This window comes from Plutella xylostella, chromosome 12 (assembly GCF_932276165.1).
Source record: "Plutella xylostella chromosome 12, ilPluXylo3.1, whole genome shotgun sequence".
In the NCBI taxonomy this organism is placed as follows: domain Eukaryota; kingdom Metazoa; phylum Arthropoda; class Insecta; order Lepidoptera; family Plutellidae; genus Plutella; species Plutella xylostella.
This window is the reverse complement of record NC_063992.1, coordinates 2,107,330-2,134,094: the sequence shown is the minus strand read 5'-3', so window position 1 is coordinate 2,134,094 and position 26,765 is coordinate 2,107,330. Positions and strand designations below refer to the sequence as shown.

Genomic DNA, 26,765 nt, shown 5'->3' with positions numbered 1-26,765 from the left:
TTGCATATACATATTCGTCTCTTGGAAGTTTCAGGGCAGTTTCCGCTACTTTGAATGCGAGAAGTCGTAAAGTTTTCATCATGTCATCAAAACCTGTACTAAACGTACAAAATGACGCTTAGTACATGTTCGCTATTATATAACACATTATAATAGTGATGCCACACGGTGCACACTGCCTGCGTTGTGATTCACAACGTAATGATTTCATCGCAGTGAATGCCATACTATGGCCTAAGTCCCGGTTGATAGTAAGCTGATGATGCTGAACCCACCTGAACGGCTCTCCAATGGGGCTGAAGCACAGTACAATCCTCAAGTTGGCGCGCACTCGCCCCACCAGGAACAAGTGAGTGGACTCGTGTGTTGGCACTATGCTAGCTGCTTTCATCGGCTTCTCTAGAGCTGCCTTTATCTGGAGAAACAGGAAAAAATATAATATAACTTTAGTGGTCACACAAATAGCAAAACAAACAAAAAAATACTTAAAAACTAGGTAAAATGGCATATATAAATTTCATGCGTCCCCTGAAAAAACATTAATGTTGGGGGTTGTGTAAATGACATTATCGAAGTTAAAAACCCCCGGAAATAATTGTCCAATTCCCGTTGAACAATGTGATGGATTTTTTTAACTCAATCGGAATTTTCATATCGTTTCTTTTTTTTTTCTTATTGTGTCGCTAAAGCTACACTAGGAAAGGATTAGCCAGTCAGATTGTTTCCTTACCCCCAACGCAAAAATAGGGCTGGTATAATTTTAACGTGTAGTAAGTATTTGTGTTTCACTCTACTGTAAAACTAAACACTAACATCCTCAAACTCGTCCGGTTTATACAGATTGGTGATCTCCCCGCTGCTGAGCAGGTTGTTGACGATCTCGGTGAAGGATTCGTCCGCTATTTGCGAGTCGCGGAATATGAACGTCGTCTTCTTGCCGTCGACCCCGCATGATGTGTACAGCAACTGTTGAGATAATAGTAAGTATTATGAGATATTTTGTCAGCGGCGTCAATTTTCAGGCACATTTTAGAAGCATGTTCTTTACTGAAAAAGTTAAGCTATCGGTTTTTTTGAGATTACCTATCTAGCTAGATGGCGTCTCCACTATAGTCAATCATTCACTCACTTCTTTGTTTCATAGGTTAAGTATCAGATTCAGATCTTAATAGACTGCTGTGCACTACTATTGCTTGAAGAGCAAAATAGAGAGAACTCAAACCTTTATTTACAGAGAGGTAACTACTCATATAGAGTTCGATAAAGAATACTAATACCTATGTCTTAAAGTAGGAAATTCGATTGCCCGATATCTCATGTATGTATCTCAGTAACTGCTTTGCTTAGGTATATTATCATAATACCCTGCTAGCTCTTACGGCCGTGATACATAGATACAATAGCTACCTTGAGGTCCTCCCTGAAGTCTTTGACTCCGTAAGTCTTGGTGACGACCACCTGGAAGATGTTGCACTCGCAGATGTTGTACGACGCTATGCGCGTCAGACTCTGCCGGCCCGACCCACCTGTGGAATTTAATGACAAATACATAAAATACTACAGGAAAAGACATTCGTAAGTCAAGGCTATGTGCCTATTTCTCCTATATACAGACCTATAATATGTGAGTATTAAAATATAATTTCACTGAGGAAAAAAACACTATATAATTTTATTTAGTAGATAAACATCTAGTGAGAAAAATCGAAATAATTTCTTTGTAATTCCGAGCAAACAGCTAAAACGAAACCATACCGCGATGTAGAAACAGAATCGCCCGCGACATCTAATGATTTTTTATGTGAATTAAACTCGAGCAAACAGCTATAATGAAACCATACCGCGATGTAGAAACAGAAACGCCAGCGACATCTAACAAATTTTTTGGGAACTAATATTTCCATATAATTTCGAGGAAACAGCTAAAACGAAACCATACCGCGATGTAGAAATGCAGTCATCAGCGACATCTAGCGCATTTTTTGGGAACTAAGCCGTATCTACACCACAAATTATAAACTTTTTTTTATTTTTCTATGTAACGGCGGTCTTCTCCCGTTGTTCTACATCCTCATCCAAAGGTTAAATTAAATAATTATTGTGTGTGTTAGGTATTAAAACTCACCGACACCGACACACAGCATGTGCCCTCGTGGCTGGCTGATGACCCTCACGATCCTCACGATGTGCTCTATAGCATCCTTGAACAGCACCAGGTCCATCTTGACCACGCCGGGACAGCTGTTGTACTCCTCTAGCTGCGTTATTATGTATCTGGGGAGAATTGAGGTGTTATAAGTTTGTTTGTACCGATGAGGCTTTTCGCAAAATATTAGGAAGGGCGACAAATCGAATGAATATGCTGCAACCTGCGAATAATCCTGCAACCTATTTATCTTTCGCCTGTCACTCTTACCATCAATCTGCTTACACTGTCATCATCAGCCAATAATCATTCACTGCAGGACATAGACCTCTCCCAAGGAGCGCTACAACAGTCGGTCCTCATCCTTCCTCATCCAGCCACTATACCTAAGATCGTCGGTCCAGTGGGCAGGAGGGCGTCCCACGTTGCGTTTGCCTGTTCCTGGTCTCCACTCGATAACTATCAGTTCTTCAGCAGATATGACCACTGTAGGTCCACCTAATTTATCTAATTGTCTGACTGCACTCACTTCCTCAGCGCGTCGGGGTCCGCCAGGTCGTCATACACGTCGTACGGGTTGAGGAAGTGTCCGAACAGCGGCGGCTCCTTGCTGGGGCACACCGCCGCGAACGTGAGCTCCATGACTCAAATAGCATTATAGCGCCCATTTACTACACCTTATAAATGTGTATGTATTGAATAAAATTCCACAAATCATTTGTCTCTCGCCTGTGACTTTTACCATCAATTTGCTTGCACCAATCTAATGGGAAGAAAAACTAAAAGCTAATTACAGATGGCGCCTTAGGCGAGTGTGCCCGATTCCCCAGTTCTAATTGGTTGGTTCAGTCGCCATTTTTTCCCCCCAACAATGCAATAGGTGAGAATCTGAAAAGCACACTCGATTGTGCTGCCAAAGTTTCACTTGTCTTTCCTCCCCATTGCTTACATTGTAACATCAGCCAATAATCATCCACTGCTGGACATATACCTCTCCCAATGAGCGCTACAACACTCGGTCCTCGGCTTTCCTCATGCAGCCACTACCGGCGACCCGCCTCAAGTCGTCGGTCCAACGGGCAGGAGGGCGTTCCACGCTGCGTTTGCCTGTTCCTGGTCTCCACTCGAGAAGTCGTCTACTCCAACTTCCAACGGATATCGGTTCTTCTGCAGATATGACCACTGTAGGTCCACCTAATTTAATACCCAATTGGCTGTCTGCACTCACTTCCTGAGCGCCTCAGGGTCCGCCAGGTCGTCATACACGTCGTACGGGTTGAGGAAGTGCCCGAACAGCGGCGGCTCCTTGCTGGGGCAGACCGCCGCGAACGTGAGCTCCATGACTCAAGTATCATTGTATGACATGTGTATGTATTGCAATAATATTCCGCAAAACATTTAAGTTCGCCTGTCACTCTTTCCATCAATCTGCTTGCACTGTCATCATCAGCCAACGAACATCCACTGCTAGACATAGGCCTCTCACAAGGAGCGCTACAACACTCGGTCCTCATCCTTCCTCATCCAGCCACTATATCTAAGGTCGTCGGTCCAGCGGGCAGGAGGGCGTCCCACGTTGCGTTTGCCTGTTCCTGGTCTCCACTCGAGAACTCGTCTACCCCAACGGATATCGGTTCTTCGGCAGATATGACCACTGTAGGTTCACCAATTTTATCTAGTTAGCTGACTACACTCACTTCCTCAGCGCGTCGGGGTCCGCCAGGTCGTCATACACGTCGTACGGGTTGAGGAAGTGTCCGAAGAGCGGGGGCTCTTTTGTCGGACAGACTGCGGCGAACGTGAGCTCCATGTGCTTGCCCAGCGTGTCGGCCGCCAGGTTGAAGAACCACGTGCGGTCTCTGGGGGGCGGGAAGTTTACTTTGTAGATAAATTCCAAAAATATAGTATACAGCAGCAGTTGCAAGGCATCTTTATTCACGTAGATATAAACTCGTCATACATATTTCATTAATGATTAAGGACGTCGCCGTGTTGATCTACGTCGATAATGGTGTCGTGCAACAGAGACAAAAATAATAAAAAACATATTATCTTGACTGACATGGATGGCAAAAATATGCGCGATAATAATTATGAACGGATGAGCGATGAGCGCCACATCACTCACCGCAAAGGGAACCTAAAAGTGTCTTTTATGCATTGGACCATTAACATTATTTCTAGTGTCCAATTTAGTGTAAGTATATTTACACTGAATTTGAACCCATATTATTATGTTTTGTAAGAAGCCATACCAATAAGGTCATTGTATAAAATGATAGATAAGTACTAAAATTAACTTACTTTTCATCAGTAAGCCTGTCTGAGAACACCCTGAAACACTCGTGGATCCAAAGTTTCAGGAACCGCGTCTTCGTATTCTGATAGTCCTTGTTGCTTCGCAGAAGACCCTGGGATATGTTGAAAAGGTAATTAGAAAAAGATAGTGGCGCCCTCTACAACATAAACATTTTAGACTTGGCTATTTGTATTTTGTACCTATTTAAAAAAGATACAAACCAAGGCATAAATCAAGAAACAAAATCGATCTTACCACAAACATTACAAATCAATCAATTAAATATTATTCTGTAAGTATAAGAAAATACCCTGCCTGTTTCCGGGTATTTATCAAGAGAAAAGTAAAATTACCTGAAAGATCTTAGAGATGTCCCTCAAATTGAACAGATAGTGCATCTTGCTCGGGGTCGGCAGCAACTTGCCTTCGATGATGTTGAACATGTCTATAGTTGCTAGCAGCACCAGTTTACCTGGAAAATTTATAGCAAATATGAGATGCTTTTCGGTCAGGTAATATAAGGTGCCGTTCATTCATAAGTCTCCTGGTACTTTTTTTACAAGATCATCTGAATATTTTTGTTGAACCACATTTGGTACCACGAGGCCACAGGGAATAGTTGCAGGCTCAAGATCTGGCATCAAGGGGTGTAGAAAAGAAGCCTCCACGAGTGACGTATCAACTAAATTATTATTTATTTGACGCTAATATTAGGGATTTTCTTCACAAGGTGCTAAACCCTAATCCAACACAAGTCATATACCTACCTCTTATCACCAAAACTCTCTCAAAATAAAAACAAGCGCACAAACTAACCAACAGCCTTAGTCTCCTCGTCAAAGACCTGCAGATGCTGGTTCAGCATAGTTCCAAATATCTTGACCAGTTGCGAGTGAGACGGCGCGGTGAGGTACAGTGCGTGGAAGCAGGACAGCAGACGCGGGGGGAGGGGGGAGCGAGCGCCGCCTGGAGGGCCCACCGCGCCGCATACCACCATGCCCTGTGGGGATAAGGGTGGTTTTTGATTGGGGACAGTTTGGTGGCTGCTGGGGATTATTGGTGGTGGTTGCTGATAGTTTGTTACCTGCAGCTGCATAGATATAGTCCTCAGCAGAAGACCGTGCCAGCAAACTGTTGGACGTGTCTCATGTTCATGTTATCCTGGTACCTTCTACCAAACTAGTAGCCAATGTACCCTAAAGCATATACGCTATCATCTCCATCCTAGGCAGTCTAGTCGAAGATCGCTGTAAGTGTAAGTAGTAATTATGTAGGTTATGGTGCACACGCAGTACCGTACGTAACAGTATGTAACCAACTTTGACATTCTTCATTAACTGACTGGCCTTGTAAACTACTAGCAGATCTACTCGAAACGAACTACCCTTTAGGGTGATATGAAATACCTTAACATTCTTCCTCCACTGCTTGGCCCTGTCGAACCAGTACCCGTAGTCCAGCCACAGCCGCAGCAGCTCCAGCGGCGGTTGGGAGCCGTACTCGTCTCGCACCGGCATGTTCATGTCGTCTATGAACACTAGCAGTGTCTTGCCTGGAAGTTAAGAGAGTAAAAATAAAATAAAAGACATCGCCTAAAGTTTGGCGTGTTTGATTTTCAAAGCTTCATAAAACAGGAGGTCCATGCTGCACGGCAACGTTATTGATGAAGATAAACGTCACTATATGGCGATTTGCGATATACACAGCGATGTGATTGAAGGAAAGTGCGTTAAACAAGTTTATCTACGTCGATAAAGATGCCTTGCAACCCGATCTGGAGTTTATTATTAAGTACATATGATTTTTTATACAATTATGAACATTGAACGAATTATTCAATTAAACTATTTATTATTCATAATGACTGGGCTGATTTTGAGATAGTTTCAATTAAGTTATAGTTATAACGTAAGAAGTTATAAAGTGTAGATATAATGTATTACCTCCAGCCGGCACGTAGTTCCCTTTAGTCCTCTTCTCGAGTCTAGACTCGATAGTGTCTTGCACATTGGCAGCCGATGTGTGTGCAGACATATTGATCACTTGGTGGCTGTATCTGAAACGCAAAACCAACATGTTATAAAAGAATAGAACATTGTTACTTAAGGCGTACCAATTAAGGGAATAAATAAAGGGTGAACCAGGGTCAGATTTATTACGAATACAAGGAAAGTAAAAATATGAGTGACTAAAATAGTTAAGTAGGTACTTACTAACTTTTTATTCCAACGTTATGCCATCAAAGATTTGCTCACCTTCACCAGACGATTATATACCGCTACCTTCATTTGAATTTTAGATGCAAGAAAGCAATTTTCGCTCCACATGAAAATAGCTATGCGTCATTTCAGGCCGTTCTCCACTTTCACTTACGTGTGCGTAGCCTCAGCCTCTCTCATCTGCCCCACGAGGCAGGTCTTGCCCGCGCCGGCGCGCCCGCCCAGCAGCACGCCGCACCCGCCCAACACCACGTCAGACATCACGCACTGCACGCGGAGGAACTCTGCTGTCGGGACGAGGATTGAGTGGAAGCCTTGGCTGTGGAGGGATGAGAGGAGTTAAAATCCGGTGCTTCGTAAACAATGGTATAGAACTATAGACTATAGAAGGGTAATGGGAGTTTTTACACCGTTCGACAAGTGAAAGCTAAACGTGTATTCGTATAAAGGGCTCACACGTTGCTCTGCCACAGAGCTTCTAATTTAGTTTTCTACGCCATCAGTATGCAAATTTAGATATACAGACCTACCTAAAGAGAGCTACATAAAATTGATCCCAGTCACTATTACCGGCTGCATTTCACCTGCATACTCCTATTGTCAGAGAGAAACCTACATAGGGGTTGTTATGCACAACAGAAGCAAATAAGTTAATTAAACTCACTCAGGATTATATCTCCATCCATCAGGCAGCTTCTCCTCCCACAGTCTAAACTCGCCCAGTCTGTCGTCTATGTAGTAGTCATACACCGTGCCTTTGAGAGGGAATATGCCCTCGTGTTCACGGATCCAGTTGTCGAGCTTCTTGCGAGAATCTTCTTCCAGGGTTGCGCCGATTGACCAGATCAGCCTGTGGAATGGAGATTGTTTAAATACTTTAAATATTGTGGTTATTATGTGTAGTGGACCTACATACTTTTTATCATGAAATGGCCTGGGAAAAATGCTTGAAGATGAGGCTATGTTTGACTCTAAAGTTAGTATTATTATGTGGATACCGCGATTAGGACCTCTGTTTGGACATTATAAATATGAAGTACGGTCATTTTTTGGTGTGCAAAAAAAGATAAGGAACTCTATAGATCTATCTAGATAGGTACTTGTATGTATGTCAGTAGGATATAATAAATACCGTTCATCATCATTATCGTTTTCATCACCATCATATTAGCCCTAAATAAACCCTTCCCATAACAGTCATATAAATAATAAGTTAAACAAACTACCTCATCCAACCAGTACGTACAGTACGTAGCAACAAAACTTCCACACAATACTCACGCAAACAAAAACCTCATCTTGACCAAGTTCTCATCATCCTCCCCCTCCGCGGGCGCCGGCCACTTCTCCAACAACCGGCAGAGGCCAATGACCCCGGTCAGCTGCTGACCTCGGACTGAAGCACCCTCTGTCAGGTGTAGACGCTTTAGTTCGAGTACTGGCGGGAGGATGGAGGTGAAGAGTGCGCGTAGCTGGAAGAGGAATTGAGTTGTTATTTTGAGGCTATGTAGCTGACACGTGACATGGCGGTAATATAGCTCGCGACCTATCGCGTGAGTGTAAATGTACAGCGAAAAGCGGGTGGCTATCTTGCGAGTCAGCTCTGACTAGCACTTCGGGGATTACAATCGTGAGCATATATTATTATTAATGTATGTACGTACGTAACCTTCATATTGAAAACCGGACGCCATTTAAATCATCATCATTTATATTCTTGCAAATGTGCCATTCATAATTTGACTGGCTAACCTTCTCACCACGGTGACCTACTCCAGCAGTCCTACTTCCAGCAATAGTCTCTTAGTCTTACAACTTCAGTGTTTCTAAGAACAACAGCTTCCCTGCTCAGGCCCTGTAGCACAGGGCGCTGTTAAGACGTGATAAGAGTTCTCCGTCGCGCTCGCTCTTGAGGCTGCGCGATGTGAGTGAGCGCGATGCAAAACTCTTGTCACGTCTTAAATGCGCCCTGTACTAGCCCTTCTGTGCTACTGAAGGGCTAGTGTGAGTGAGATGCAAAACTTTTGTCACGTCTTAATTGCGCCCCGTGCTAGTCTTTCTGATACCTACTCTGTTCCTATACTCTGTGTGCGGCACGGGCGGGTTCCGCTCATCTGGCATAATCTTTATTGACCAAAACTCATTTCGCATAACTCGTATGGTCTAAAGTTTTTTGGCCGAACCATCACTTTGCCAAGACTTATGTGGCATAAGGCTCGTTTCGTCTAAAACTCTTTAGGCACAATCTCTAAACACCTAAGTTTCGTTTGCTCGAATTTATGTTCGTCTATACCTATGTATAATCTTGTTTCTCCTAATGTTATCTTAATAAATAATATATTAAGTATGTAGTAAATGTACAAATTGTGGTATTTTTCTCCTACATATCGAAAATCACGATATTGTATGATCAAAAAATCGAAAGTTAACGACCAATATAATTATTACAAACCCCATGAGATCGAAACCTAAAAATAGGTGCGACGACGAGCAAAGCGAGGAGGAGCGTGTTAGGTGCACATGTTCATCAAAACCAAAGTTTCCAAACAGCGGAAACAATACTGTGGGGCACTGGTAATAAAACCCACATAAAATATTGAATGGACTGTATATTATTCAACTTGTAAGTTTACACATGTGTTTGTCAGGGCGTACGACGTGTGACTGACTCATAAGTACTATATGTACATACATCTACCTACATACATGTCTGTATCGTACATAACTGGGGGCCCAGCAAGATAAACTACTTAAAAGCTAAAAGTATTGAACAAACATTAAAAGTTTTCTATTTTTAATTTAAAGTAGTTACAATAGGATTGACCTACTACATATTTTTAGGTGTTTACTCATTTAGTTTCAATTTAAATTTATTGCTTGACAACATGATGTGTACATCATAAAGATATATCCTAACAAATATAAATTTATACAAACATATTAAAAAAGGTGGTTTTATTTTTGCAAGTAAGAAAACACAGTAGGTATGTACCTATTAAGTATCAGTAAGTGGAAACAGACAAATTAATGTTTTATCAATTTCTTTCATGTTGATGCTTAGAGCTGTTATTATATTATACCTTTGTAAGTACTTATGAAAAACTATTAACAATTTACAACCTTTCATATAATTAGGTACTATGAGCAATTTTTAAACTATTTTTGTGATACTGAGAATGTGTTGAAATGATACTGAATAGTTTAAACATTACACAACATCAACCAACAAAAAGGAACAAGATGTTCTTATGACAAATGCTTATTTCTACTTTATTACTTAAACTAAATCTTATTTTAAGTTATTTTTTACTTCGTAATTTCCTGTAGTAACTAGGAATTTTAACGACAAAACTTAACAATGGCCTAGAATCTTTCTATGACCTAACCTATGTATTAGAATACATTTTATTATTATATACCTAACCGTGAGTGAGTGAGATTCACACAGCAATCCTGAAAACAACCAGATAGCAACCTTATGTCCTCAGATTTGATTCTGATTGTCTTCTATAGGCAAAAGACAAACCTTACCTATACTAGTACGCATTACTGTGCCTTTTGGTGTGATGACAGTTAAGGCCCTTACCTTCCCATCTGCACCAGGGAATGTCTCCACCACACGAGCCATAGGCCAAACCAAAGGAGGGGCATTATCAATTCGTAAGATGACCAACATACCCTTTGATATGTTAGGTAGTGGCTTACGCCATTTAGGCCTACTCTGAAGTTGCATGAGGTACTCTCTAGACCATGATTTCCAGAAACATTGAGTCATGTGACTGCACTGTTTCCAAAATTTTAAACGGTTGATTGGTATGTTACTGATATTAGGTTCAGGAACAGTGCTCAAGGTGGCACCTGTAAGGAAGTGGCCTGGTGTTATGTAAGACATATTATTAAAGTCAGCTGTTTGTAAAGACAACAGTGGTCTTGAATTCAAAATTCCCTCTATTTGTATAACAACTGAATTTAACTCCTCATAAGTTAATATTTGATTACCCACCACTCTTTTAATGTGTCCTTTGGCACTTTTAATTCCGGCTTCCCAAAGGCCTCCAAACACTGGTGAGTAGCTTGGAATGAAGCTAAAATCTATGCCTGCACTAGTGGTAAAATCAAGAATCAGGTCTTGGTGCTGTTGATTAGCTTGTAACTTATACAATCCGTTTAATTCGTTATTCGCGCCTTTAAAGGTCGAAGCATTGTCACAATATATAACAGAGGGCTTATTACGCCTAGCTATAAATCTTTTCAGACACTGCAAAAAACATTCAGTTGTTAAACTAGATGCAAGTTCAATATGAATTGCCTTTGTGGCAAAACAGACAAACAATAATATGTATGCCTTGTACGTAAGAGCTTTTCTTATACGATGCATTTTGACTATGAATGGACCTCCAAAATCAATGCCTACCTTTTCAAAACACCTACTTGGGTTGACTCGGTCTGGAGGCAGAGATCCCATCAGCTGCTCTGACGTTTTTGCCTTCAATTTGAAACATATGAGACATTTGTGTACTACATGCTTAATTTCCCTTAAGCCGTTTACTATATGGTATCTTTGGCTCAAGGAAGCGTACATCAATTTTTGACCTGCATGCATCAAAGTTTTATGCTCATTTTCAATAATTAGATGGGTTATATTAGATTTTTTGGCTAATATGATTGGGTGTTTTTGATAGTAAGGTAGGTCAGCATGTTGTAACCTTCCACCTACTCGCATAAGACCCATGCCGTCAACAAACGGATTTAATGCCTTTAAATGTGCTGCAATTTCTTTCCCTAAAGATAAACCTGCGATTTCCTCTTTGAAATGCTGTTGTTGATCATACTTAATGATCATTTTTAATGAAGCATCTACTTCTTGACAAGATAAACGACCTGCATTTCTTTTAGCCTTTTTTCTACATATGTTAATGAATCTATAAACATATCCCATCACACGTATTAATTTGTTTAAGCTTGAAAACTTAGAAAACACTTCAAGTTTTTCTTGTTTTTCAGCTTTATCTACCGCCAAACAAACCTTTGTTTCAGGTATATCAGTTGGCATCGTGAAATTGTCCCTATTGTTGGGGAATTCTTTACAATATAAAAAGCCAGGTCCTCGCCACCACAGCTCATTTGTCTCTAATAAATGAGGTTCAACTCCTCTCGATAAGGCGTCTGCTGGGTTTTCATGACTGTTTACATAAAACCACGAGAAACCCTGAGTTTCTTCTTGTATAGTCTTTACCCTATTTGAAACATAAACTGTCAGCTGTTGGGGCTCGGTTTTAAGCCAAGCCAACGTTATCTGTGAATCAGAATGTAGATACACACAGGGATTCATATTTAATTTGTTTATTTCATCGTAAACCTTTTTTACAAGATGCGCTAATAACAACGCGCTGTTTAATTCAAGCCTAGGAATACTAAGCTGTTTTAATGGATTTATTCTAGATTTGGAGCACAACAAAGTTACACTTATATTTCCTTCAGAGTCAATGACCCTTATGTACAAGCAGCAACCATGTGCCTTGCTGGATGCATCGGAGAATCCTACAAGATCTATCTGTTTAACAGATACTGTATTTATGCACCTAGGAACGCTAACATTCATTTTAAATAATTTTTTTGCAAAATTTATAAAAACACTGTTTAGTTCTTGGGGGATAGGCTGATCCCACTGAATTTTACAAGCCCAAGTTCTCTGCATAATAATTTTTGCTAACACTACAACTGGCCCTACTAGACCTAGCGGATCGAAAACTTTACTCATGAAGCTCAATACCTGTCGTTTTGTGTAGATATCTAATAAATTTTGCTCAGGACAGTTAATTCGTAAAGTGTCTGTACTGACATCATATGTAAGACCTAAAGTTTTGATCAAAACATGTTCAGATTTAAATAAATCGACCTCATTTATACTTTGTTTATCGAGTGGTATGTCCCTGAGAAGTTCTGGACAGTTTGAGCACCACTTGTGTAACTCAAACCCTCCCTTTTGTAACAGTTCACATAACTGCCTTTTTGTTTCTTTGAGCTCTTCAATGTCATTACACCCTGTATTAATATCATCAACATATGCATTATGCTTCAATGCAAAAGCTCCTAGGGGATAGTCCTCCTCATACATATCAGCTAGCTCTATCAGAGATCGCGTTGCTAGGAAGCTTGAACATTTAAGCCCATACGTCACAGTTTTAAGTTGAATGACCTTTATGTTCTCTTCAGGCGTCTCACGCCATAAAATGTTCTGCAATGAGCAGTGGTTTTCGTCTAACATAAGATTTCTAAACATCATTTTTATATCAGATATAAGAATATATTTGTGAAATCTAAACAAAGTTAGAATGTTAAATAATTCATTTTGAACCGTGGGTCCATTTAACAATATGTCATTTAATGACACATTCTCATTTGTACGCATTCCCCCATCGAAAACTACCCTCATCTTTGTTGTCTTACTTTTGTCATTGAATACAGGATGATGCGGTAAAATATAAAATGGAACATCGTCTATATTATATTTTTCAATTTCAATATACTGTGCATGACCTAAAGATACATATTCATCAATGAATGCTTTATATTTTAAAAATAGGTCCCTGTCCTTTGCAAATCTTTTTTCTAAATTGTGAAATCTTTGTAAAGCTCTTGTCAATGAATCTCCTAACTTTATTTTATCATAATCTTGCTTCAAAGTTAATGAAACATGAAACCTGCCTTCTTTTAATTCTACTGTCTCTTTATAAATTTTTTCAGCAAGTTCTTGTTCTGTGTTAGCCTCTGTGAATGTTTCAGTAATTTTTTCACACTCCCAGAGTTGACTTATATTTGTATTTAACTCATTTAATAATTCTAAGTTATGTTGCGACTCTGACTCAACGTTCAAAAGATGACTGCTTGAACTATTTTCATCACCCTGTATAGTATTACCCTGTCTAGGGACCTTACCAGCCACAACATACCCAAACAAAGTTTTATACAAACAAAGACCTCCAGGTACAATTGGGATTTGATCCCGCAAGAGCAATTGAAAGAAAATATCGCACCCTAACAGGATACCTATCTTCTCCTTTTTGTAAAAGTTTTTATCTCCTAACTGTACATGATCAGGAATATTTAATTCTTTTGCATCTATTGAAAATTGAGGCATGTTGCACGTAATATTCTCCACTACACAGCATGATAATGTAAGTGCCTCTTGGTTTGTGGTTGAATGAATTGTAAATTCAGCCTTTTGTGAAATATTATTTGTCTCATTACCAATGCCAGTAATGACACTCTGTTCATTGTAAATATTGCAATCAATTGATTTAATTAAATCATGTAACACTAATGAAACTTGACTCCCCGAGTCACATAATGCCTTAGTGTAAATTACATTCCCACTTTTATCATGTAACCCCACATTTAATGTAGGCAATAAAATATTATTACCCATGTTCATAGACAATGCCACCTGCTTTGGTTTTTTCTCCTGGTGCAGTAAAGAATTATGCCGTTCTTTACAAATATTACACCTAAATGCATACCTACACTTTTGGCTATGTAACCTTAAACATAATTTACACAACTTATTGGATTCAATAAAGTTGATTCTATCTGAGTAGTTAGATAGCTTAAACTTCTCACACTGGTGAAGCAAGTGATATTTTGAATTGCAAAACTTACAGTTGTCATTGTTGTTGTTGCTATTTTGGGTGGAGGTTGTTACCAGACTTGCGGTGCGGCTCCCACTCACTGCATGACCTCTTTTTAAGCTGGAACTATAGCCATCTGCCACAGTCTCATACGCAGCAGCTCGTTGTTCTATAAATTTGAGAAAAGATTGCAAATTATGTAAGCCGTCTTTAAGTTCTAAATAATAATACCGCAACGTTTGTTGGTCCAACTTTCTTTGTAAAATACAAATGATGATGAGATCCCACTGATCAGTTGGTACCTCCAACGTTTTTAAAGCAGCTAGATGCTGTTTAGCTTGTGCAACAATGTTTCTTAAGGCAGGTGCAGTACATTTTGTTAGGCATTCTATGTCTAATAAAGCAGATATGTGGTGGTTAATTATTTTCATTTTGTTATCATATCTCTCAGCCAAAAGTTGTAATGCTACTGTGTAATTTTCAGAAGTTAGGCCTAAATGCTTGATTACATCAGCAGCCTCGCCCTCTAATGATGTTTTTAAGTAATAAAACTTGTCACAGGACGATAAGCTTGAGTTATTGGCAATTACACTGGTGAAAAGATTAATAAAATCATAGTATTCACATACCTTTCCACTAAACTTTTTTATATCGATAGGTGGCAAGCGTTGGAATGTGTGATTGTTGTTAGTTAAGCTGGTGGAAGCATTTCCTGATGACGAAGCAGAGTAACCTCGTTTCATGGTGAGGTACTCAGTCAAGGCAGACAAAGCACAAAAATACTTCTCCTCATATTCTAAAAACTCCTCCTTATCTGAAATATCCAACACAGAAATATCTATTGTATAATCACAGTACTTCTGAAATACCTCAACAAGCCTATCTTTTTTTACTAATAGCTGAGAATACGTACATTCTTCTAAGTTTTTAATCACGTTTGTGAAATTACAAATATTCGTGATACTACATTTGGCTTGCCCCCTGGCAGCCTTCAATTTCTTTAAATCTTCCTCCATTTTGGAGATTCTATAACTTTTTACACTTGTATTTAGTTATATTAATATAGATTAATATTATATTTTTGAAAAATACACAAACAACAAAGAAATTTTCAAAGAGATAAAATGGCGTCGAACGTCGAATTCGAATCAATCGAAGCTTGGTCCGCGGTCCCCGCAGGTGGCGCGCGCGTCGCCTTTTTTGACCGCTGAGGTTGGCTAGCCTGTGACGAACGTTCCCGAGTATTGCCGATGCGACGAGTTGCAGTCTCCCGACCGCGGGTGGCGCGCGCGTCGCTACTTTTTTCGAGGTTGGCCCGCCTGTGACGAGCGCTTCCGAGTATTGCCGACTCGACGAGTTGCAGTCACCCGACCGCGGATGGCGCTCGCGTCGCTGCTTTTTTCGAAGTTGGCCGACCTGTGACGACTGTGACGAGCGCTCCCGACGATATGCCGTCCCTTTCTAACCCTCTACGGATTGGATCAGCTATCCTCCTCTCGCAGTAGCGGAAACGGTCAATTTGACTCGTTTTCCACCAATCAGGAACCTCGACGTAGAATTCTTGAAGCTATGTTGGCCAACCGTATTCGATGGAAATGGCTACGTGTATTGGTGAACCATGAAATTTAGCGCATGTAAATGTTTGTAAAACTATGAATGCAGCTCGAATGTATAGTCTCTCACTCTTAAACTGTATCATAAAACGATGTAAAGATGCCGCAACAAGGGCAATTTGGAAACGATTGCTTATAGCAGCAATCCACTTGCATGTAAAGTCCAAACCTCGGTGACACACTTATAGAAGTGCACTCGCAGAAAATACTATAGCCGCGAGACCCGATGATTCCCAGAAGCAACAAGGGCAATCTGGCGTCGATTGCTTATAGCAGCAACCAACTTGTAATGTAATGTAAAGTCCAAAGTCCGGTGAAAACACTTATAGCAGTGCACTTGCAGCAAACACTCCGCAAGACCAGATAAAGTCTTTGGTAATTTTGTAACACTGTCCACGATTGACGGCACTTGTAAATGTTAGTGTAAGAGTCCGGTGCTCCGCACAACCGCAAAAAAGTCCGACGAGAGTCCGATGTAAAAAATGGCGTTGGTACGGCCAATGCAATGAAATGTAAGATGAGCCACACTCGCGACAGCGCCCTGATCCAAACGATAGATTTATATATTCCGATGAAGGACCATAATGTGGGGCACTGGTAATAAAACCCACATAAAATATTGAATGGACTGTATATTATTCAACTTGTAAGTTTACACATGTGTTTGTCAGGGCGTACGACGTGTGACTGACTCATAAGTACTATATGTACATACATCTACCTACATACATGTCTGTATCGTACAAATACAAGGCACCAGTTTGCGCTATGTAGGGAAACGCTCCGTCAAAGTTAAAGCCAAACGAATATTATTACTTTGTATAAACCTATGCCATAGCATTATTAGGCTATTCAAGATTTGGCCATACCATTATTAGGCTAAACAATGTTATGCGAAATAACTTTTTACTAAACGAGATTTATGCCATGCGATTTTCGGCGTAACGAGACTTTGACCAAACGTTACTATGCAATACGAGATTAGGCAAAAAAATCTTATGCCAAAAAAGGTAGAACCGGCACGGGCCCATCCCAGCGCGCGGTAGTCACTGTACACATGCCGTTGTCTCTATTAGAACAACCTCTGCCCTGCTCTGTGCGCCTGGTACCTACTCTGTTCCTATACTCTGTGTGCGGCACGGTCTACAGCCAGCGGTAGTCACTGTACACATGCCGTTGTCTCTATTAGAACAACCTCTGCCCTGCTCTGTGCGCCTGGTACCTACTCTGCTCCTATAGTCTGTGTGCGGCACGGCCCAGCCCAGCGCGCGGTAGTCACTGTACACATGCCGTTGTCTCTATTAGAACCACCTCTGCCCTGCTCTGTGCGCCTGGTACCTACTCTGCTTCTATAGTCTGTGTGCGGCACGGGCCCAGCCCAGCGCGCGGTAGTCACTGTACACATGCCGTTGTCTCTATTAGAACCTCTGCCCTGCTCTGTGCGCCTGGTACCTACTCTGTTCCTATACTCTGTGTGCGGCACGGGCCCAGCCCAGCGCGCGGTAGTCACTGTACACATGCCGTTGTCTCTATTAGAACAACCTCTGCCCTGCTCTGTGCGCCTGGTACCTACTCTGTTCCTATACTCTGTGTGCGGCACGGTCTACAGCCAGCGGTAGTCACTGTACACATGCCGTTGTCTCTATTAGAACAACCTCTGCCCTGCTCTGTGCGCCTGGTACCTACTCTGCTCCTATAGTCTGTGTGCGGCACGGCCCAGCCCAGCGCGCGGTAGTCACTGTACACATGCCGTTGTCTCTATTAGAACCACCTCTGCCCTGCTCTGTGCGCCTGGTACCTACTCTGCTTCTATAGTCTGTGTGCGGCACGGGCCCAGCCCAGCGCGCGGTAGTCACTGTACACATGCCGTTGTCTCTATTAGAACCTCTGCCCTGCTCTGTGCGCCTGGTACCTACTCTGTTCCTATACTCTGTGTGCGGCACGGGCCCATCCCAGCGCGCGGTAGTCACTGTACACATGCCGTTGTCTCTATTAGAACAACCTCTGCCCTGCTCTGTGCGCCTGGTACCTACTCTGTTCCTATACTCTGTGTGCGGCACGGTCTACAGCCAGCGGTAGTCACTGTACACATGCCGTTGTCTCTATTAGAACAACCTCTGCCCTGCTCTGTGCGCCTGGTACCTACTCTGCTCCTATAGTCTGTGTGCGGCACGGCCCAGCCCAGCGCGCGGTAGTCACTGTACACATGCCGTTGTCTCTATTAGAACCACCTCTGCCCTGCTCTGTGCGCCTGGTACCTACTCTGCTTCTATAGTCTGTGTGCGGCACGGGCCCAGCCCAGCGCGCGGTAGTCACTGTACACATGCCGTTGTCTCTATTAGAACCTCTGCCCTGCTCTGTGCGCCTGGTACCTACTCTGTTCCTATACTCTGTGTGCGGCACGGGCCCAGCCCAGCGCGCGGTAGTCACTGTACACATGCCGTTGTCTCTATTAGGACAACCTCTGCCCTGCTCTGTGCGCCTGGTACCTACTCTGTTTCTATACTCTGTGTGCGGCACGGCCAGCGCGCGGTAGTCACTGTACACCATGCCGTTGTCTCTATTAGAACAACCTCTGCCCTGCTCTGTGCGCCTGGTACCTACTCTGCTCCTGTACTCTGTGTGCGACACGGTCTGCAGCCAGCTATCGTCACTGTACACATGCCGTATTGTCTCTATTAGAACAACCTCTGCCCTGCTCTGTGCGCCTGGTACCTACTCTGTTCCTATACTCTGTGTGCGGCACGGCCTGCAGCCAGCTGTCGTCACTGTACACATGCCGTTGCCTCTATTAGAACCACCTCTGCCCTGCTCTGTGCGCCTGGTACCTACTCTGTTCCTGTACTCTGTGTGCGCCACGGTCTGCAGCCAGCTGTCGGCGCTCGGGGCCCAGCCCAGCGCGCGGTAGTCACTGTACACCATGCCATTGCGAGACACGGTCGCTGGAGATGCGGCCGCCAGCTCTAAAGTCTCTATTAGGAGGGACACCTGGAATGGGAGAAAATAAATATAGCTGTAAATGTGTTGCCCCCAAAAAATCAAAACAGCAACCAGAAACATCAAACAGACTGACTATAACCTCATATCTAAAAGGGAAAAAAGATGCAGCATAGCAAATAGATAAAAGAATCCCCCCACAAATAAAAACGCAAGCACACATATCAAGGAAAACTGACAAAAACTATAAAAGACAAGCACAAAATAATATTGCTACTGGCAAAACCAGTACCTCTCCCAATACGGCCGGTCCCCGCGGGAGCAGTAGACCAGAACCCTCCATAAATAAAATCAAAGACACAAAAGAAAAATACGAATCAAAACTAAAAATATGCACTTACAACACAAGATCTCTTAAAGCAGAAAATCGACTGATTGAATTAGAATATGCCCTAGAAAAAATTAATTGGGATGTATTGGGAATTTCAGAAGTTAAAATAGAAGGCCACTCTATGATACAAAAAGAAAAATACATTATAATGTACAAAGGTATTAAGAAGGGAAGAAATGGTATTGGCTTTATGATAAAACCTCACCTGAAAAACAATATACAAGACTTTATAGCATACTCAGATAGAGTTGCAAGAATTGATTTAAAGTTTGAACACACTACATTAAACATAATACAAGTATATGCTCCGACAGAAAAAGCAACAGATAAAGAAATAAGTTTATTCTATAAAGATATCGAAAGTGCATTGAAAGGGACAAATAGAGACACAATATTAATGGGAGACTTTAACGCTAAAATAGGCTGGCCAACCAAAGAAGAATACTTAATATGTGGTCCTAATGGATACGGCGATAGAAATGAAAGAGGAAGCATTCTTATCAACTTTTGCTTTCAACATCAGTTGCACATATCGAATACACTATTCAAAAAAAATGAAAAACAAAAATGGACATGGATCTCACCGGACGGAAAACACAAGAATGAAATCGACTTCATATTAGTGAAAACCAGAGAAAAAGTTCAAAATAATGAAGTTATCAATACAAAATTCCCAAGCGATCACAGACTTGTTAGAATTACATACAGCCTGGATACAAATATAAGAAGAAATAGAACAAAGTTCACGGTTAAATCCAAAAACTTCACAGAGATTGAGGCTGAGTCCTTAAAAAATATGGCTAAAGAAATTATGCATACCATCTATTCAGAAGATATAGACGAAACTTATAAAAAAACTATCCAGACCATCAAAGGATGTGTAGAAGATCTACCAGTGGATAAAGAGAACAAAGACATGAATTTTATTACAGAAGAAATACAAATTCTTATGGAAGAAAGACATAGATTAAAAAACGTTAGCCAGAGAACACCGGAACAGAAAAAGACATTAAAAAGGCTCTATAAGAAAATTAGTAAGAAAATTAAAGAAGTAAAGAACAAGAAGAAATTAGAGACTTTGGAAAAAGAACTAGAATTAAGGAGCTCTACAAAACACACAATTAAAAGATTTGGTAAAGGCAAAGAATGGATTACTTCCTTATCTAAAAATATCACTAATAGGCAAGAAATTTTAGAAGAAGCAACTTCCTTCTACAGAAATCTATACTCCAACAAAGATAAACCAATTTCAAGCACTCTATCGGAATTAGATTTTTTAACCGACGAAACTGTTCCTAGTATCTTAAATAGAGAGGTGGAAAATGCAATTGAACAACTCAAAAAAGAAAAGAGTTCGGGTGAAGATGGGATAACTAATGATATTATCAAAGCAATGGTAGAACCACTTACTCCTCACCTGACCAAATTATTTAATAGCATAATAATCCAGGAAAAAATACCCAATGATTGGAAAGAATCGATTATCACCTTGATATACAAAAAAGGAGACCCGTTGTTGATCGACAACTACAGACCTATATGTCTTCTACCAACAATCTATAAACTATTTTCAAAAGTACTGCTTAACAGAATGTCCGCACAGCTAGAAGAACAACAGCCAAGAGAACAAGCTGGGTTTCGAAAAGGATTCTCAACTACTGACCATATATTCACAGTCACCCAAGTTATGGAGAAATTTGTAGAGCACAACAAGATACTATACCTGGCGTTTGTGGACTACACGAAGGCATTTGACTCGATTTCACATGAATGCGTCTGGAACTGTCTAAGAGAACAAGGTATACACACAAAGTATATTAACATTCTACAGACCATATACAAAGAAACGCAAGCAAAAGTCAAATTAGAGAGAGTAGGCACAACATTCCCTATAAATAGAGGTGTAAAACAAGGAGACCCAATTTCTCCTAAATTATTTACGGCTCTCCTTGAAACTATATTCAGGAATATGAACATTGAGGACCAAAGCTTCGGAATCAACATTAACGGCGAGAGACTTACACACTTGAGATTTGCAGATGACATCGTCATTTTAGCGGAAAACCACGAGGATATACAGGCAATGCTAACCAAGCTTGATACCGAAAGTCAGAAAGTAGGCCTCTACATGAACCCGACAAAAACCAAAGTAATGACAAACGGAATAACGAAGCCCATCTACATAGATAGCGGCATCATAGATTATGTACCAGATTATATATACTTAGGTCAGACTATATCATTTCAAAATCCCATGAACAAAGAAATTGACAGAAGAATAGCATCAGCGTGGAAGAGATATTGGTCAAACAAAGATGTCTTCAAAAGCAACCTGCCAGTAAATCTTAAGAAAAAAATAATGGATAACACCATCCTACCCGCATTATTATACGGATGTCAGACATGGTCACTTACAAAAAACATAGTACGTAAAATTATTACATTCCAAAGGGCTACAGAGAGATCCATGCTCGGGCTAAAACTTCAAGACAGAGTCAAAAATGCAGAAATACGACGCATAACCAAAATAACAGACGCAGTAGATATGCTCTGCAGACTGAAATGGAAATGGGCCGGGCACGTAGCAAGGACCACTGATGGACGATGGAGCGAGCGCATTCTCCACTGGTACCCGAGAGACACGACCAGACCACCTGGGCGCCCGAAGAGACGCTGGTGCGACGACATCGTGGAGATAGCCGGCAATACCTGGACAAGACGAGCTAAGGCTCGACGAGACTGGCAAACTATGGAGGAGGCCTATACCCAACTATGGGTGACCAAATAAAACATTATGTTTATTTAATTAATGCATGCACTACACCTTTAATATAAATTATCTTTCTATAATGTTTCTATAATATCTTTATTAAGTAGGTTAGATCTTAATTATTTAATCTTAATGATATTATCTGAATAAATGAATACTTATATAATTAATAAATAAAAAAATGAAATAATTAATAATAATAGTTGTAAGTTGTAAATTAAGAATTTTGTTATATATATGATGCATGTATGAAAATAACTTAATTATTTGGAAATAAATGGCTTTTGTATTTGTATTTGTATTTGTATTTGTAAATGTGTTAGTAAGCTGGTAATATGCTAAAGAACCGATGACCGGAATAAACGAGTCCTCGAGTGGAGACCATGATCAGTTTTGGGCAGCATGACACATCATCCGGTTTGTTAGTTTGACGACCTTACACAGGATGCCGGTAAAAGCTGGATGAGGAAAACCGAGGATAAAGTGTGGTGACGAGCAATAGACGTTTATGGGCAGATGATAATTATGATGATGATAAAGTAAAGTTGCCCATCATGTTGCCTTTGCTGAATCCCCCGTATTGGTAACTAGTTACCACTTTTGAAAACCTTGTAGATGTAGATATCATTCAACACAACATTTTGCTACTATTATCTATCCTCCAGTCGATCACTAATGAAACTCCACCCTATACAGTTTAACACCAACCTGCGCCGGCATAGCGATCCGCTCGCTGTTGACCAGTGTGAGCAGTTTGTTGTCATCCATGACAGAGTTGAGGTTCTCGATCCATAGCGCGTCCACCGGCCCGTCGAATATTATCCACTTCAGGTCGGGGGATTCGTCTGGAAATTACACACAATGAAGCATGATAGTGAAGTTTAAAGGGGTTGCTCAGTTATCCTATCATTATAAGCGTCCAATCCATCCTTACAGACTTGAAAGTGTTGTTTGTAGACTATTTCACGGGGAAACGATAGAACAATGTTTTATGAAAATTGGCATTGTTGTAAGCTGCCACCTTGGATTCATTCATATGTTACTGTTTGTCCCGGAATTACAACAGGCAAACCTTATAAGGCGAAACGAATCTCGCGGAAAAAGTATGTGTGGAATATTTGTTTAATATGTGATTAGTCTGCGATCAATTAACACTTCCATCAACCACTCAGAAATTTATGCACATTTAAATATGTTTCGTTGATGTTTGTAAACCCAAACCCACCCTGACAAACAGTCCTCATGATGGCCGACAGCACCCCGTCCTTCCACTCTCCCGTCGACAGATTGTACTCTCCGTACAGCTCCCCTAGTGTCAGGGCTTTAGGGTTCATGGGGTACACTTGTACCGCCTCGAAGCCGGCCACCTGTGGGGAATAACACTTTAATAATATTATGCAATTACGCAAACGGGTAATAAACATGGAACCCGGAAACTGCCTCTGATCATCTATTATACAGGATGTTGCAAAAAGGGTACTAAGGTTACTAAGCCGAAATCTACATGTGCAGCATAGTATATATAAGCCCGAAACTGAAATAAGAATTTCAAAATTCGCGAAAAAAAAAAAAACCATAGAAACTTTGTTTGTGACGTGACTTTTTACTATGGAGATGATTTCAGTTTTAGGCTTAGATAAAACATGCTGCACATGTAGGTTTCGGCTTAGTACACCCTTTTTTCAACACCCTGTAGATGATCGATGCGCTGGATAGACGACCTTATACGGTGGTGGTGGCTGGATAAGGAAGGCTGAGGACAGAGTGTTGTGGCGCTCCTAGGGAGAGGCCTTATGGACAGCACTAGACGGTTATGAGCTGATTATGGGTTATAAACAATATTATGTAAATAGGGTTCAGTAAATAAGTTTAAGTATTGACATAGCTACGATAAGTCGGACAGAAATCTGTTAACACCCGTAGGTATAGGTAGGTACGATATGGTCGATACGTTATGGAGACGAAGCTACAAATATACAGACAGATACATATATGTAAACGTATAACACCCCTCTCACCTTTTCTTTATTCAGTCGAGTGAGTGTGTTGGCTAGCATCTTCCACGATGTAGACTTGGCAGTGTTAGTGTCTCCGAGGATGATACTGGAATGACGGGAGTTCTGGAAAAACAAAAGAAGAGTGCGTGTAATTTTATAGCAAGCTAGCGACATCTACGCTGTATATGTATAAAACCAACAAACAACAAAGAAGCCAACGATGACTCGAAGATGCCTTGTATCGTATTCACACAATAAGCACTTCAAAACGCGGGAAATAGGGTATAATTTTAATAACTACCTATGTATTGCAAATAAAAACTTATCTAAAACGGTTAAAGTGTAAAGAACACAACCTCAGCTATTTTAAAAAAAACAGGGATATAAATATTGCTTCTTATTTCAACCTTTTATCTACCATACCAGAATGGGCATGGGCATGTATAAGCTACCTTCCTCCCACATAACCATACCTTAGTCTCATAAAGCTGCACAACTTTATGCAAGGCCGCCTTAACCGGCTGCAACCCCGCCATCTTCATCTCAGCCGCTATAGCCGTCTCCAGAACCTCGTAGTCCAGCGTGGGGATCACCACGTCGGGGAATATGTCTTGCATGATGCCCTCGAATAGGGGCACGTCCTTAGCGGTGAGGCGAGCCACGTTCATGTCTCGCATGGCTAGGATTACCATCTGAGGGCGTTAGGGGGTTTTAGGTTAGTGGTGAGAAGTGATGATGACCTTCTGGGCTGTCTATCTTTGTGAGAAAATGCAAACTTTGGTCTTGTTTGCGAGAGAGCTTTAGGTATGTCCAGCAGTGGTGGATTATTGGCTGATGACAACCTATAAAAGAAGTTAAATGAACCCTGCAATGATATACATATTATTTATTTATTTATTTATTTAATTATACAGGTTACAGTAAGCCGAAAGAGGTCATTTAGCTTGAGGAGTGTTTTTACACCATTTGGTCACCTTTTCCAGCATATTACTTATAAGTACCACTATAGAAACACCCTGTATATAAGTGACTATATGAGTGCTCACTTCCTGCTCGGGTAAGTGAGGGTAGGCCCTCCGCTTGGCGCCGGCAGTCGTAGTGCTCTTGTTTGTAGCACCCTGTATATGAGACACCCTGTATGTGAGTGACTGCTCACCTCTTGTTCAGGTAGATGCGGGTAGGCCCTCCGCTTGGCGCCGGCGTAGCGCAGCAGCGCCACCATGGAGCGCAGCCCGAAGTCGTAGTGCTCTTGTTTGTAACACCCTGTATATGAGACACCCTGTATGTGAGTGACTGCTCACCTCTTGTTCAGGTAGATGCGGGTGGGCCCTCCGCTTGGCGCCGGCAGTCGTAGTGCTCTTGTTTGTAACACCCTGTATATGAGACACCCTGTATGTGAGTGACTGCTCACCTCTTGTTCAGGTAGATGCGGGTAGGCCCTCCGCTTGGCGCCGGCGTAGCGCAGCAGCGCCACCATGGAGCGCAGCCCGAAGTCGTAGTGCTCTTGTTTGTAACACCCTGTATATGAGACACCCTGTATGTGAGTGACTGCTCACCTCTTGTTCAGGTAGATGCGGGTGGGCCCTCCGCTTGGCGCCGGCAGTCGTAGTGCTCTTGTTTGTAACACCCTGTATATGAGACACCCTGTATGTGAGTGACTGCTCACCTCTTGTTCAGGTAGATGCGGGTAGGCCCTCCGCTTGGCGCCGGCGTAGCGCAGCAGCGCCACCATGGAGCGCAGCCCGAAGTCGTAGTGCTCTTGTTTGTAACACCCTGTATATGAGTCACCCTGTATGTGAGTGACTGCTCACCTCTTGTTCAGGTAGATGCGGGTAGGCCCTCCGCTTGGCGCCGGCAGTCGTAGTGCTCTTGTTTGTAACACCCTGTATATGAGACACCCTGTATGTGAGTGACTGCTCACCTCTTGTTCAGGTAGATGCGGGTAGGCCCTCCGCTTGGCGCCGGCGTAGCGCAGCAGCGCCACCATGGAGCGCAGCCCGAAGTCGTAGTGCTCTTGTTTGTAACACCCTGTATATGAGACACCCTGTATGTGAGTGACTGCTCACCTCTTGTTCAGGTAGATGCGGGTGGGCCCTCCGCTTGGCGCCGGCAGTCGTAGTGCTCTTGTTTGTAACACCCTGTATATGAGACACCCTGTATGTGAGTGACTGCTCACCTCTTGTTCAGGTAGATGCGGGTAGGCCCTCCGCTTGGCGCCGGCGTAGCGCAGCAGCGCCACCATGGAGCGCAGCCCGAAGTCGTAGTGCTCTTGTTTGTAACACCCTGTATATGAGTCACCCTGTATGTGAGTGACTGCTCACCTCTTGTTCAGGTAGATGCGGGTAGGCCCTCCGCTTGGCGCCGGCAGTCGTAGTGCTCTTGTTTGTAACACCCTGTATACGAGTGACTGCTCACCTCAATAGTAGACGGTCGAATGGCATAGTGGTTAGTGGCCCTGACTGCTATGTAAAGGGTTTTTCAATTGGCGCGGGTAGATTTTGGCGGCCCGTGGCGGCCATTTTGTTTTGGTGACAATTGTCAAATCTTTTGATTATTATTCAGTTGCTTATGCCAAATCACCATGGCAGGTTACACGATTGAACAGCGCGTACAAATGATAAAACTTTATTATAAAAATAAGTGTTAGTGCAAACGTTGCGTGCATTGCGCCCATTTTACGGTAGACGTGGTGGCCCTTCACAGTCGACTCTTCAGCGTTTGGTGGCCAAATTTGAAACAACCGGTTCGTTAATCGATCAACCCAC

General features: G+C 41.9%; 3 protein-coding genes across 3 annotated transcripts in view; all 3 read right to left on the bottom strand.

Annotated features, from left to right (window-relative positions):
* LOC105381618 (dynein axonemal heavy chain 2-like) overlaps positions 1 to 6,508 on the bottom strand; it is a 77,676-nt gene extending 71,168 nt beyond the window's left edge. The window contains exons 1-10 of the mRNA XM_048624432.1: positions 6,389 to 6,508; positions 5,852 to 5,997; positions 5,262 to 5,445; positions 4,799 to 4,917; positions 4,451 to 4,557; positions 3,844 to 4,005; positions 2,126 to 2,274; positions 1,408 to 1,526; positions 814 to 966; positions 276 to 415 (exon numbers count right to left, since the gene is read on the bottom strand). Of these exons, the coding sequence (XP_048480389.1) occupies positions 276 to 415; positions 814 to 966; positions 1,408 to 1,526; positions 2,126 to 2,274; positions 3,844 to 4,005; positions 4,451 to 4,557; positions 4,799 to 4,917; positions 5,262 to 5,445; positions 5,852 to 5,997; positions 6,389 to 6,479 (1,370 nt within the window). The 5' untranslated portion in view covers positions 6,480 to 6,508. The remainder of the gene's footprint in view (positions 1 to 275; positions 416 to 813; positions 967 to 1,407; positions 1,527 to 2,125; positions 2,275 to 3,843; positions 4,006 to 4,450; positions 4,558 to 4,798; positions 4,918 to 5,261; positions 5,446 to 5,851; positions 5,998 to 6,388) is intronic.
* Positions 6,509 to 6,814: 306 nt separating this feature from the next.
* LOC125489235 (dynein axonemal heavy chain 2-like) lies at positions 6,815 to 26,242 on the bottom strand. Its single transcript, XM_048624430.1, has 13 exons — positions 26,177 to 26,242; positions 25,922 to 26,044; positions 25,667 to 25,789; positions 25,412 to 25,534; positions 25,157 to 25,279; positions 24,474 to 24,692; positions 24,022 to 24,123; positions 23,229 to 23,370; positions 22,712 to 22,848; positions 18,738 to 18,893; positions 7,946 to 8,136; positions 7,329 to 7,514; positions 6,815 to 6,983 (listed from the first exon to the last, which is right to left on the bottom strand). Exons 1-13 carry the CDS (start codon positions 26,240 to 26,242, stop codon positions 6,815 to 6,817), a joined length of 1,860 nt encoding a protein of 619 aa, XP_048480387.1.
* LOC105393006 lies at positions 9,256 to 15,379 on the bottom strand. The gene is made up of 2 exons (XM_038117773.2): positions 11,168 to 15,379; positions 9,256 to 10,528 (listed from the first exon to the last, which is right to left on the bottom strand). The coding sequence occupies exons 1-2, from the start codon at positions 15,306 to 15,308 to the stop codon at positions 10,149 to 10,151; spliced, it is 4,521 nt and encodes a 1,506-aa protein (XP_037973701.2). The 5' UTR covers positions 15,309 to 15,379; the 3' UTR covers positions 9,256 to 10,148.
* Positions 26,243 to 26,765: the final 523 nt, after the last annotated feature.